General features: G+C 43.0%; 1 protein-coding gene across 1 annotated transcript in view; it reads right to left on the reverse strand.

Annotated features, from left to right (window-relative positions):
• SEC63 (SEC63 homolog, protein translocation regulator) overlaps positions 1-9958 on the reverse strand; it is an 86012-nt gene extending 76054 nt beyond the window's left edge. Inside the window, exon 1 of the mRNA XM_038001057.2 lies at positions 9630-9958. Within this exon, the coding sequence (XP_037856985.1) occupies positions 9630-9753 (124 nt within the window). The 5' untranslated portion in view covers positions 9754-9958. The remainder of the gene's footprint in view (positions 1-9629) is intronic.
• Positions 9959-12927: the final 2969 nt, after the last annotated feature.

The raw sequence follows: 12927 nt of genomic DNA on the forward strand, positions 1-12927 counted from the left end.
CAACAGGAGACTGAGATAACCCATTGTACTGTAATTACAACTCTATAGAGAGTGACGGTGTGCATGTGTAGTTCCTGCTACTTGGGAGGCTGAGGCAGGAGGATGGTTCAGCCCAGGAGATTGAGGCTGCAATGAGCAGTGATGGTGCCACTGCACTCCAACCTGGGTAACAACATGAGACCCAGTCTAAAAAAAAATTCATCCCCATTCTTTTCCCTGAACTTAATCCTCAAACTGATCATTGGGCCAATTACCAAACAGCTTTCAAGAGGATAAGAAATAAGTAATCCTGGAAATGAGTGAAAATTCAAAATCTGCACTCCATTCTCATTCTCTCCTCAGTACTTATATTCAATAAACAGTCCAAGCTTTCTTAGAATTCTCTTCCTAATCCGATCGCCTATCACTGAAGAGAGCCTCTGAAATGTACACCCCCTCCATCTAGTTTCCCACCCAGCCATCACCAACCTCCCCCTCCACCCACCAAACCATTCTCCACACAATACTCCACAAAAGCCAAACTGACCATGTTTTATTACCATACTTTAAAACCTCCATTGTTTACCAAATAACTTGCAGGATAAAGTATAACACTCTTAAAATAGTTAACTTGGTTGTAAGTGCCAATCATATTCAAATCTTTACCATATACTAAACACCTCCACGCTTTTGCATATACTTTCTCCTATATATGGAACGCCCTTCTCCCATTTACCGTTTAAGACCGCTCTCATGTCACCTCCTCTGCATGAAACACTTCCCCAAATCCCAAAATGTATTTACTCCTTCCTATGTGCTCCCAAAGCACTTTCCACTAGCCATTTTAACACGTATCATAATGTGTTATATTTACTTAATTACAGCAGGCAGCAGAGAGTAGTGGCTAACAAGAGATGCTTTGGCATAAGACAGAATTGAGTCCAATATACAATCTTCCACCTGGTAGCTATATGACTTTAGTAAAGTTGGTAACCTCTTCTAGGACACAGTTTTCTCATGAATAAAATGAGGTAATACGTCAATCCAACTCAAAGTGCTACCGTGAGTGCATTCCACACTACCCACCTTCAGGCTAGCACTCACTCACTGAACAGCAGCAGAGCTGAGTCTACATGAGGAAAACCATGGTTATCTATCATCGGACTGAAGACGGAAGTGGGTTTTCCTCCTCCAAGGAGGGACTATGTCTAAAGTTATCCCCACAGAGAGGATTCTGGGAGGACACTGGAGTAAAAAACACCAGGAATCCATCTCCCTATCTAGACAACACTTCACTGGCAGAATCTGTCTTACATAACTATTTTGCAACTCTGGAGTCTACTGAAGGCTTGCAAGTTTCAGGGAAAGGCTTGGAGGGTAAATTATGAAGACTTTTGGTCAATTTTAGTTCCTTGGTTTGTACCTCCATGTTGGGGCTCAGTGATACCCGAAATATGGCATTTTGACGTGCTGAATGAACAAGCCTCAAGGTCTGACTTTCCTCCCTGCCCTCCTGATACCCCCACCATATCCCAAAGCCTTCATCTGCCTAAGATTCAGACCCACCAAAATGAATAACTGCTTTTCTTCTCCTCCTGTAGGACCAAGAAGGTAACCACACCTAAACAGACCCTTCACAAGTTAACGTACAAGTTCATCTCTGCTCTCTGATCCATTCTCCCTAGCAATCCTATCAACAGAATTCCTCTTCTCCCCCTTCCCATAACCTGTTTCACCAGGATGGTATATAAGCTTCTGAACTACATTGGAGTGTGGGGAATCACTTTGTGGTTCGCCCCATGTACACATCAAATACATTTGTATGTCTTTCCTCCAATTAATCTGCCTTGTCTGAGTTGATTTTTCAGCAAATCTTCAGAGGGCAAAAGGGAAGTTTCCCTTGGTCCCTACATCCACACTTTGTTTTCTAAATAATAAACTAATGCATTTAAAAGAATTATGAGTTTACGCTTTGGGGCACACAATGTACAAAGATGTAATTATGTGAAATCAAACACTGAAAGAGGTGGGGATGGAGCTATAAAGGAGCAGAGTTTTTATATGTAAAAGTTAAACTGGTATAAATTGAAATTACAATATTTAGGATATTTAACGTAATCCCCATGGTAACCACACAAAAACTACAGAATATACTCAAAAGAAAATGAGACGTGAGCAGTGGCTCACGCATGTAATCCCAGCACTCTGAGAGGCTGAGACGTCGACCACTTGAGCCCAGGAGTTCGAGACAAGCTTGAGCAACATGGCAAAATCCAGTCTCTATTTACAAATAAAATAAAATAAAAATAAGAAAATGCAAAGAAATATAAACATTTCACTACAAAAAAAATCAGCTAAACAAAAAAATAGTAATGCAGGGAATAAGGAACAAAAGGCTATATGCCTATACAAAACAAATAGCAAAATGACAGAGGTCCTTCTTTTTATTGTATGTGACAGGGTCTCCCGTCATCCAGGTTGGAGTGCAGTGACATGATCATAGCTCACTGCAGCCTCAATTTCCTGGCTCAAGTGATCCTCCTGCTTCAGCCTCCTGAGTAGCTAGGACTAAAGGTGCGCGCCACCATGCCTGGCTAATATTTTTTTTATTGTTTGTAGGAACACGGTCTCATTATGTTGCCCAGGCTGGTTCAAACTCCTGGACTCAAGTGATCTTCCCATTTCAGCTTCCCAAAGTGCTGGGATTACAGGAATGAAACACTACACCTGGCCCTCCTTCCTTAACAGTAATTACTTTAAATGTAAATAGTTAAATGTTCCAATCAAAAGACAGACTGGCAGAATGGATTAAGAGCACCTGATCCAACTACGTCCATTTACAAGAGACTCACTTTAGATCCAAAGACACAAACAGATTGAAGGTGAAAGGATGGAAAAAATATTCCATGCAAACAGTAACAAAAAGAGAGTAGGGTGGTGACTATAGTATTAGACAAAATAGACTTTAAAACAAAAAAGATTACAAGAGAAAAAAGACATTACATATTAGTAAGAGGTTCAATACAGCAAGAAGATAACATTTATAAACATTTATGTACCTAATGCCCATCAAAATGTACAATGCAAAAACCAACAAAAATAGATAGTGCTACAATAACAGTTTCAGACTTCAATATACCCTCCATCCCCAATAATGAATATAACAACCAAAAAGAAGGTAAGGAAACCAACTAGATCTAACAGACATCTATAACACTCACTACCCAACAGCAGCAGCACTCACATCATTCTGTAGTGCCCATGGGACATTTTGCAGGACAGACTATATGTTAAGCCAAAAATTAAGTCTCAGTATATTTTAAAAGATAACTATCATACAAAGTATCTTCTCTGACCATAACAGACAAGTATGACCAATACAGATGAGTACACTGAGATACACAGAAGTTAAATCAGTAACCAATACAGATGAGTATACTGAAACACACAGAAGTTAAATAACTTACAATAGGCCGTAGAGCCAGGTTTCAAAACCAGGCAATTTTGAAAAAGTACGGTCAGAGTAAGGTTAAATAAGTTTTGAAAAGGGAAGATCAAGCCCCAAAAGTAAGATCAAGGAGTCAAAACAAAAACTTTTTTCAAAAACTTTTTTGAAATTATACATTTTATCTCAATTGAAAAGGAATTATTTCCATAACCTACGGAAAGAATAAAAGCATGCTTTTGATTATTTAAAATTCTAATAATTACAAGCAATCAGTTATTTTCTCGCCAAATATACCAATAAAAGCCTAATGATATACAATGTTTAAAGTCATAACTCTTCTATTGTTAATCAAAAAAGTAGTAAACAAAATTATGCACGTAAGAATAATGGTTGGATTGAAATTCCACGTAAACATTAAGAATACTTGTTACTTTAAAAGCACTAAGCAAGACAAACATTAACAATTACTAAGAAAGCACAAAGTGGGCAGTGCACACAAAAGGTATTGTTGGCAACACCAAAGATGGGTAGTGCTAAGGTAATTACATGCAATTATTTCAAAATGTTAAGGATATCCAAATTATATAAGACTCCAATCATGGCACAATACTCTGGAAGCCATTAATACACAACTATGATAAATTGATTGTAAACTTGTATCATTAAAGTTGTTTGACAAAAATATCTGGCTTTTAACTCCCAGAACTTTACAGTACTGTTCTGTAAGTGTTTCTTAGCTATATAAAACAAAAATGCTAACACATTAGTTTTTTGGATATTTTTGTTGTTGTTACCAAAGAGCACATATCAAAATAAACTACCTCCCAAAATGACAACTACAGCAAAAGACCATTACTAAGGAAGCTCTCCTCCAAGCAGCACTTCTCAAACAGCTACAATTTAGACTCCTACAGGGATCTTTAAAAAATACCAATACATAGCACCCACTCCAGACCAAATAAATCAAGAGTATCTGGGGATGGGTACAAGTGTTTTAAAAAGTTCCCGAAGTGATTCTAATGTGTAGCCAGGGTTAAGAATCACTGTGCCAAGGAAATCTAAGCCCTCTGTGGTATCATTTCATACAGAGCTTTTGTCCTTAATTGTCTGAAAAACTATTCATTTTATTCAGCCAACTTGCAAACCAAGAGAGTAAAACAGGCCGGACGCGGTGGCTCAAGCCTGTAATCCCAGCACTTTGGGAGGCCGAGACGGGCGGATCACGAGGTCAGGAGATCGAGACCATCCTGGCTAACACGGTGAAGCTCCGTCTCTACTAAAAAAAATAAATACAAAAAACTAGCCGGGCGAGGTGGCGGGCGCCTGTGATCCCAGCTACTCGGGAGGCTGAGGCAGGAGAATGGCGTAAACCCGGGAGGCGGAGCTTGCAGTGAGCTGAGATCCGGCCACTGCACTCCAGCCTGGGCGGCAGAGCGAGACTCCGTTTCAAAAAAAAAAAAAAAAAGAGAGAGAGTAAAACAAATAGGACCCTTTACTAAAAGGGGTGTTAATCAGAAGTACACTTAGCTAAACACGTTAGGCAAAAATCAAGGCAAAAGGAGTCCATTAATGTTTTAGATAACAGATACGTTCAATTAACATGTCAAATATGCCAATAAACAAACTGCGGATTTTTCAAACCACAGACTTTACAAGCTGTGAAACGGTGCTATGCTTTCTGGTGCATTCAAGAGCCCACTAATTCCAAAAGAGCCGTGCTGAAACAACTGTCAACCTTAAAAACTGAAAGTCCCAAATGTGTTGCAAAAAACACAAACAAAAAAACCGAAATAAAGATTAAACTGGGCCGGGCGCAGTGGCTCACACCTGTAATCCCAGCACTTTGGGAGACTGAGGTGGGCAGATCACTTGAGGTCAGGGGTCGGAAACCAGCCTGACCAACATGGTGAAACCTTGTCTCTACTAAAAATACAAAAATTAGCTGGGCATAGTAGCAGGCACCTGTAATCCCAGCTACTTGGGAGGCCAAGGGGGGAGAACTGCTTGAACCCGGGAGGTGGAGGTTGCAGTGGGCCAAGATCATGCCACTGCATGTGAGCCTGGGCGACAGAGTGAGACTTCATGCCAAAACAAACAAAAAAATTACTTAAACTGAACTTTAAGGTTGCATAACTGCCAGAGCAAACCTTTTCATGCTTTCATGCACACGCTATCTCTGAAAATACTGTCAGAACTCTGAAATTCAAACACATGCCTACATTTTTGTATTTGGCTACTTAACTGTTTCACAGGACGACTAAATAAATTAAGCCTCAAAAACAAGTATTAAAATATGCTGTTGCGGCCAGGGCACAGTGGCTCACGCCTGTAATCCCAGCACTTCAGGAGGCTGAGGCAGGTGGATCAATTGAGGTCAGGAGTTCAAGACCAGTCTGGCCAACATGGGGAAACCCCATCTCCACTAAAAATACAAAAATAAGCCAGGCATGGTGGCTCACACCGGTTTTCCTAGCTACTCAGGAGGCTGAAGCACGAGAATCGTTTCAACGCGGGAAACAGAGGTTGCAGTGAGCCAAGATCACGTCACTGCACTTTAGCCTGGGTGACAGAGCGAGGTTCCATCTCAAAAAATAAAAATACTTTATATATATATATATATATATATATACACACACACATATACATATATACATATATACATATACACATATATAGACACACACACACACACACATATATATATATATATGCTGTTGTGTTTCCCCAAAACAGTACTACAGGGTCCTCATCTTTTATTTAAAATCCTAAAGAACAAATGTGCTTCAGAATTTTTCAGATTTTAGAAAGATAACACAGCATTTATACCCAAACAGACCCTGTAAGGTCTAAAATAGCACCAATAACCAAATAAATTAATATTCCAAGAGCAGAACATAACTATTTCCTAAGTGAGATAAGGATTATTAAGTAGCCTCCTGTCAGTACAAGTCAGCAAATTATTTTGCAAAAACTTCTGAAAAAACTTCCTTTTTCAGAGCTTTGAATGAAGCAGTAATTCAAGATTTCTCTTTGATATTCAAGATACTGCAACTGGGCTGCAGAAAAAAGTCACTATGATGAAAATATCCTTTTAATACAACTGTAATTCTACAGAAACAACTGAAGTTATTAGAGTCCAAGCGGTGCCCAATAATTTTCATAATGATTAGAATAGTATTTAAGTGTTCACCTTAATTTTCATAACACGATTTTGAGCAAGACCAAACAAATACATCAAAATATGCATACTGACTAAGGCAAGCCTGAAGCAGAGGGCCCGATGTAAAACAGGGGCAAACTGACACCCATAATAGTTCACCTAACTTTCTATCTAGCAGTGTGGAAACCACACAGGGCTCTGAAGCTAAGTGATCAATGTTCTAATCCAAGCTTAACCATACAGGAAAATTACTTACATACTCTACCCCCAGTTTCTTTACCTGTAAATGGAGATAATAATAGAACCTACCTCACTGCATATTTTTTGTTTGTTTGTTTGTTTGTTTTTGGAGACAGAGTCTCACTTTGTTGCCCAGGCTGGAGTGTAGTGGCACGATCTCGGCTCATTGCAACCTCCACTTCCCGGGTTCACACAATTCTTCCTGCCTCAGCCTCCCGGGTAGCTGGGATTACAGGCGTCCACCACCACGCCCAGCTAACTTTTTGTATTTTTGTAGAGATGGGGTTTTCCCACGCTGGCCAGGCTGGTCTTGAACTCCTGACCTTAGGTGATCCGCCCACCTCAGCTTCCCAAAGTGTTGGGATTACAGGTGTGAGCCACTGTGCCCAGCCAACCTCACTGCATTTTTAAGAAGATTAAATAAAGTAAAAGTTTAACTCATGATTTACAAATAGCATTAATCCCCTCCACCTAAACTACCACCACTTTTTCAAAGACACTTACATACTGAAGGGGGTCAAGTATGACTTGTTGGCAGGGCGTGGTGGCTCACACCTGTAGTCCCAGCACTTTGGGAGGCCGAGGAGGGAAGATCAGTTGGTGTCAGGAGCTGGAGACCAGCCTGGTCAACATGGTGAAATCCCATCTCTACTAAAAAGACGAAAACAAGCCAGGCACAGTGGCGCATGCCTATAATCCCAGCTACTCGGGAGGCTGGGGCAGAACTGCTTGAACCCAGCAGGTGGAGGCTGCAAAGAGTCAAGATCGAGCCATTGCACTCCACCCTGGGCAACAGAGTGAGTCTCTGTCTCAAAAAAATAAATACATACATAAATACATAAATAAATAGTATGATTTGTTTATGAAATCAGGTGAATTTTATAATACAAAACTCACCATGAAAATATGACTTTCAAATTTCAAAAATCCGTCCTGACGTGGTGGCTCAAGTCTGTAAGCCCAGCTAGTTGGGTGGCTTGAGGCAAGTTCAAGACCAGCCTGGGCAAATGAGACTCTCTCCACTTTAAACAGAAAAACTTCAAAAATCCAATGTAGATTAAAAAATGATGGCTAATTTCTGAAATCAGGGCCGTTTCTCAAAACATTTTTTATACCTTTGCTCTGCCTGATCAAAATTCTAGCCAAAACCACCGACTACTCTCCCAATATCTTTTTGTCTTCTACACTACCAATTGCACACATAATGGTTGTTAGGTGAAAATAAAACTACTGAAAAGTGAACCCTTTTAATTTGAAATACAACAACCACAAGAATGACCTAGGTTTTGCAGACAAGAAAAGTCAATACAGTATTAAGACTTCACTTATACACAACCACTGTCCAAAGAATCTACCCAATACTTTTTTTCCTTTTTCAACATCAAGGAAGAACCTATACAATTTAAACGCACTTAGGAAATAAGGCACAACAGTCCAAAATCCAAATTTCATAAACTACCTATTGAGTAAGAAAAGTATCAAGACTGGTAACTGTGCACAGAGTTTTGCATCTAATGGATTTTTTAACTTACTGTCAAAGGTGCAAAATGATGGAATCCTTTACTATTTATCCTAAATTTATTTTAGTTCTATTCCAAGTCAAGAGTGTTAGTTTCCTGCAGATCACAAGGGGCGCGGGGGGGGAGGGGGGGAAGAATGTTACAGGGCATTGAATCCATTCAGCGTGACAAGTTCTGAGCTGATTCAATGCTTCACTGTTAACAACTTCCCCGAAGTAGAATATATAACCTGGACAACACAGACCTCCAGCACACCCAGTTGAAGAGAAGATATTTAAGCAAGTTAGCACAGCTCTTGTGAAACAGAAAGCCTTCTCTAAGTTGTTAATACTCAAAACCTACTCCTTACTGTTAACACTACCATAAATAACCCATTAGGCCCTCGCAGTTACATCAGCTTTAAGAATATCATCTGCCATATGTCCTAGTAGAGTGCAACAAATGGATGCAAACATTACCCAAACATAAAGTGAAATATGAAAAGAATCTGTTATTCTGTGCTTTAATTCGATGTTGTTTAACGTGAAAAGGCTTAGAACCAAAAGCAAATCGACCCACTACCTCAAAATTCCCTATAAGATTAATTAAACGAGACTTAACCCTTCATACTTGCACTTTTTCCGTCACAAATAGGAAACTCCAAAGAAAAGGAAATAGAAAAAAATCCTATTTTTGCTAAGAGGAAAAACAGCATTGCTTCCAACCCCCACAGTGAGTGAACAAATGAAAAAGCAACGGGAGGAAGTGACGGGGGTAGGCGGTGGAGAGCTCAGTTGGAGTCCTAAGCGTGCCACCCGGCTCAGAGATGCCTCAAAACATCTGTTAAGAGCAGCTGCAACAGGGAAACAGGAGTCGGGGGAGGAGGGCCGCGAACTGGAGGGACTGAGAGTTGTGCCCGCACCTTCAGTCTCTTCCCTGGCCAACTCTTTGCTCACCTCCCAAGTCCCCATCCTCCCCATCCCATCTCGCTTCCTCCATAAAGAATAAATCCCCAATAAAAGCAGAGGCAGAGAAGACAAAGAAGCAGGAGGAGACTGCAAGGAGCGTCCACAACAATGGAGAAGATGGAGCGAGCGAAACTCCTGAGGACAATGAAGGGAGGTGGAGAAGCGCCGAGGGAAACGCCGCCGACCCGGGCCCCGCCAGTGGCAGACGCTGGACACAGGCCGGGCCGCACGGTCCTTGTCACCCCGGACGCCGAGGGCTGGGGCCGGGCGCCACAGGGCCTGGGGGCGCTGGTGGGGCCTGCGCGGGTCCGCGGGCAAAGGCCGGCGGGACTCACCGGCATTCTGGTCTCGGGGCCAGAGGTAGTATGTCGCCGGGATCACGATGAGCCCCACGAAGGAGGTGAGGAAGTAGAAGAAGGTGTTCCCACTGTCATCGTACTGGAACTGCTGCCCGGCCATGGCACCCCCTCCTCCGCCTCGCTCTTCTCACCGCCGCCGCCACGACCACGCTCTGCACTCCCGCTCCCAACGCCCCGGCCCAAGTGGCGTAGCTTGGACGCTGCCGCCGCTGCCTCTCCTCCCTGCCCCCACGCCACTCTCACGGACACGCCGCCGCCGCCGCCGCCGCCGCCGCTGCTGCCGCCGTCGCCAGCTCTCGCGAGAGGAGATAGTTCCCGCCCCGCTCAGTTTTTTCCCTCCCCCTGCCTGTCCCCCACAAGCTCGCTAAGGAAGACGTGGCGAGCGCAACGGTGGAACTCGGCGAGGTCTCGCCCTTAGCCCCGCCCCAACGTCAAAGCCCCGCCCCCTAACTCCTCCCCTAGGACCCCGCCCCTAACCCCTTCGCCTTCCTCCACCGCTCAGTTCCCAGCGTCCCACGCCGGATCCCGGGCGTCGGCTTGTGGGATCCCAGTGAAGGGTTCCCGCCCGAGCAGCGGCCGCGGGTTCACTTGGCTGCGACTGGGGTCCCAGATATTCAGAGAAGAACTGAGGCTTAGCCTGTCCTGCCCTCTCGATTAATTGCCCTGGTTGATCATGTTTCCTTGGGTTCTGGATCTTCTCCTCCAGCCCCCATATTTTGGATGACAAATGTCATTTAGAATAAGGGGTGGGAGGCCGGGAGCAGTGGCTCACACCTGTAATCCCAGCACTTTGAGAGGCCGAGGCGGGCGGATCATGAGCTCAGGAGTTCGAGATCAGCCTGACCAACATGGTGAAACCCAGTCTCTAATAAAAATACAAAAATTAGCTGGACGTGGTGGCTCGCGCCTCCGTCTCAAAAAAAAAAGCGGGGGGGAGGTGTGGATTGCAGTTATGTTTACAAAGTAATGTTTACTATCACGCCGGGCGCGGTGGCTCACGCCTGTAATCCCAGCACTTTGGGAGGCCGAAGCGGGAGGATTACGAGGTCAGGAGATCGAGACCATCCTGGCAAACATGGTGAAACCCCGTCTCTACTAAAAATACAAAAAAGAAAATTAGCCGGGCTTGGTGGCGGGCGCCTGTAGTCCCAGCTTCTCAGGAGGCTGAGCCAGGAGAATGGCGTGAATCCAGGAGGCGACGGAGCTTGCAGTGAGCGGAGATCGCGCCACTGCACTCTAGCCTGGGCGACAGAACGAGACTCCCTCTCAAAAAAAAAAAAAAAAATTACAAAAACTAGCCAGGTGTGGTGGCACGCGCCTGTAATCCCAGCTACTCAGGAGGCTGAGGCAGGAGAATCGCTTGAACCCGGGAGGCGGAGGTTACAGTGAGATGAGATCGCTCTCCACTGGGTTACAGATTGGAATCTACGCTGTGCTCATTTTGCAGATGAAAATTTCCCCAATCCCCTACAGATGGTTCCCTGTAAGCTGAGACCTTGATTGCTTTGTGTCATTTAATCATCAGTAAACCCTATGAAATAAAGCAAAATATGTCCGCTCTACAAATGAGAAAATTGAGGCTCAGAGAGACTGCCCAAGGTCCCTCACAGTAGGAGAATGTCTGAGGAATCAAACCCGTATCATTTTGACGCCACAAACCCTCCTTCGCCCAGGACCTTAACATTTCCTGACTGTGGCTGGCACTCTTTCCGCAGGCTGTGAACAGGAACCTGCATTTCAGGGAAGGACGGTGGCGGTAGCAGTCGCTCTCGGGAGGCTCTCCCTCCCCTGGCTGTGGGACCCTAGAGGCTGGTGTCTGCTGAGCTGGGAACTGGGCTTCTGCCCAGATCTTGGAATGACCCCACCCACGGTCCAGCAGCAGCTGTGGTTGGGGTCTGTCCCAGAATCCATTGACCCTCCCTGGGTTAAAAGGATAGCCCACCTGGTTGTAGAGATTGAAAGGACTAATTGCGAAAATGGTTTTCAAAGGAGAAAGTGTGTAATATGCAAATACCAAATATTACCCTATATTTTAAAGACTCATTTTAATACTTCATAGTCTGTTAACTAAATGCATCATAATATTCCTTCCATTGTTGGAGGAAAAATCTGGTTGCTCATTGTCTTTTATTTCATGTCTTCAAAACTAGTATCTATCATAATCAGTAATGCTTTCCTTCATAATAGATTGTGTTCATATGTATTCTGTCTTCCCTTCAAATTTCCTAGCTACTTACTTTGAAAGGAAATTTCTGAAATTCATTTCTATGCATTTCCCCCCTCACTTTTTTTCTGCACAAAGTTTCAAAACTATATTATAGGTGAAAAAATAAAACCAAGAAATGAAGGGAAGGTTGGACTGTGAAATCAACATAGTATTGTGATCTCCCAACGCTGATATACCCAGAGTGAACAATTTGCCTTGCTGCAGAAAATTAGTGACAGACTTGTCTCAGCTGAAGTGAGTAGGATCCTGAAGTTCCTTTTGTTTGTTGAATATGTTTTAAGTCTTCCTGGGTTTTAACAATGTTGAACTGTTTTTTTTATTATTACTCCTATTATGTTTTACTCAGCATTTGTGTAAAGATAATACATCAGTTTTGTAACCTTGTAGCAATATAAGTTATTGATGATAAATACTCCCCTTCTTTCTGCAGGAATAATATTTTCACTGCAACTTTGGAGTCATGCCTAAAAGTGGCTTGAACCAAATTGAAATAACAATTTGAAAAAACCCCAGACCAATCTAAAATGTTATCTTTTTAAACCAAAGCATATTTAAGATTTGAAAATGTACCCTCTATTTTCAAAAATATACATATAATTTATCCTAGAACTTAAAATTCCTGAACATAGATAACCTCAGACCACCCAAATATTCTCCAAAACAAATGTTAATCATATCTTTAAATAATTTCATTGCAATTTGTGATTCACACTTTTTTTTTTTTTTGAGACAGGATCTCATTCTGTTGCCCAGGCTGGCAGTGCAGTGGCCCATTCTTGACTCACTGCAGCCTCTTCCTCCAGGTTCAAGTGATTCTCATGCCTCAGCCTCCCGAGTAGCTGGGACTACAGGCGTGCACCACCACACCCGGCTGTTTTGCATTTTTAGTAGAGACAGGGTTTCACCAAGTTGACAGGGTTTCGCCAGCCTCCCAAGTCACTTCTGACCTCATGTGATCCGCCCACCTTGGCCTGGCAAAGTGCTGGGATTACAGGTGTTAGCCACCATGCCCAGCAGATATTTTTAACCCAATAAAATTGTTTCAGG

The sequence above is a fragment of the Chlorocebus sabaeus genome, chromosome 13, assembly GCF_047675955.1.
Source record: "Chlorocebus sabaeus isolate Y175 chromosome 13, mChlSab1.0.hap1, whole genome shotgun sequence".
Classification (NCBI taxonomy): Eukaryota; Metazoa; Chordata; class Mammalia; order Primates; family Cercopithecidae; genus Chlorocebus; species Chlorocebus sabaeus.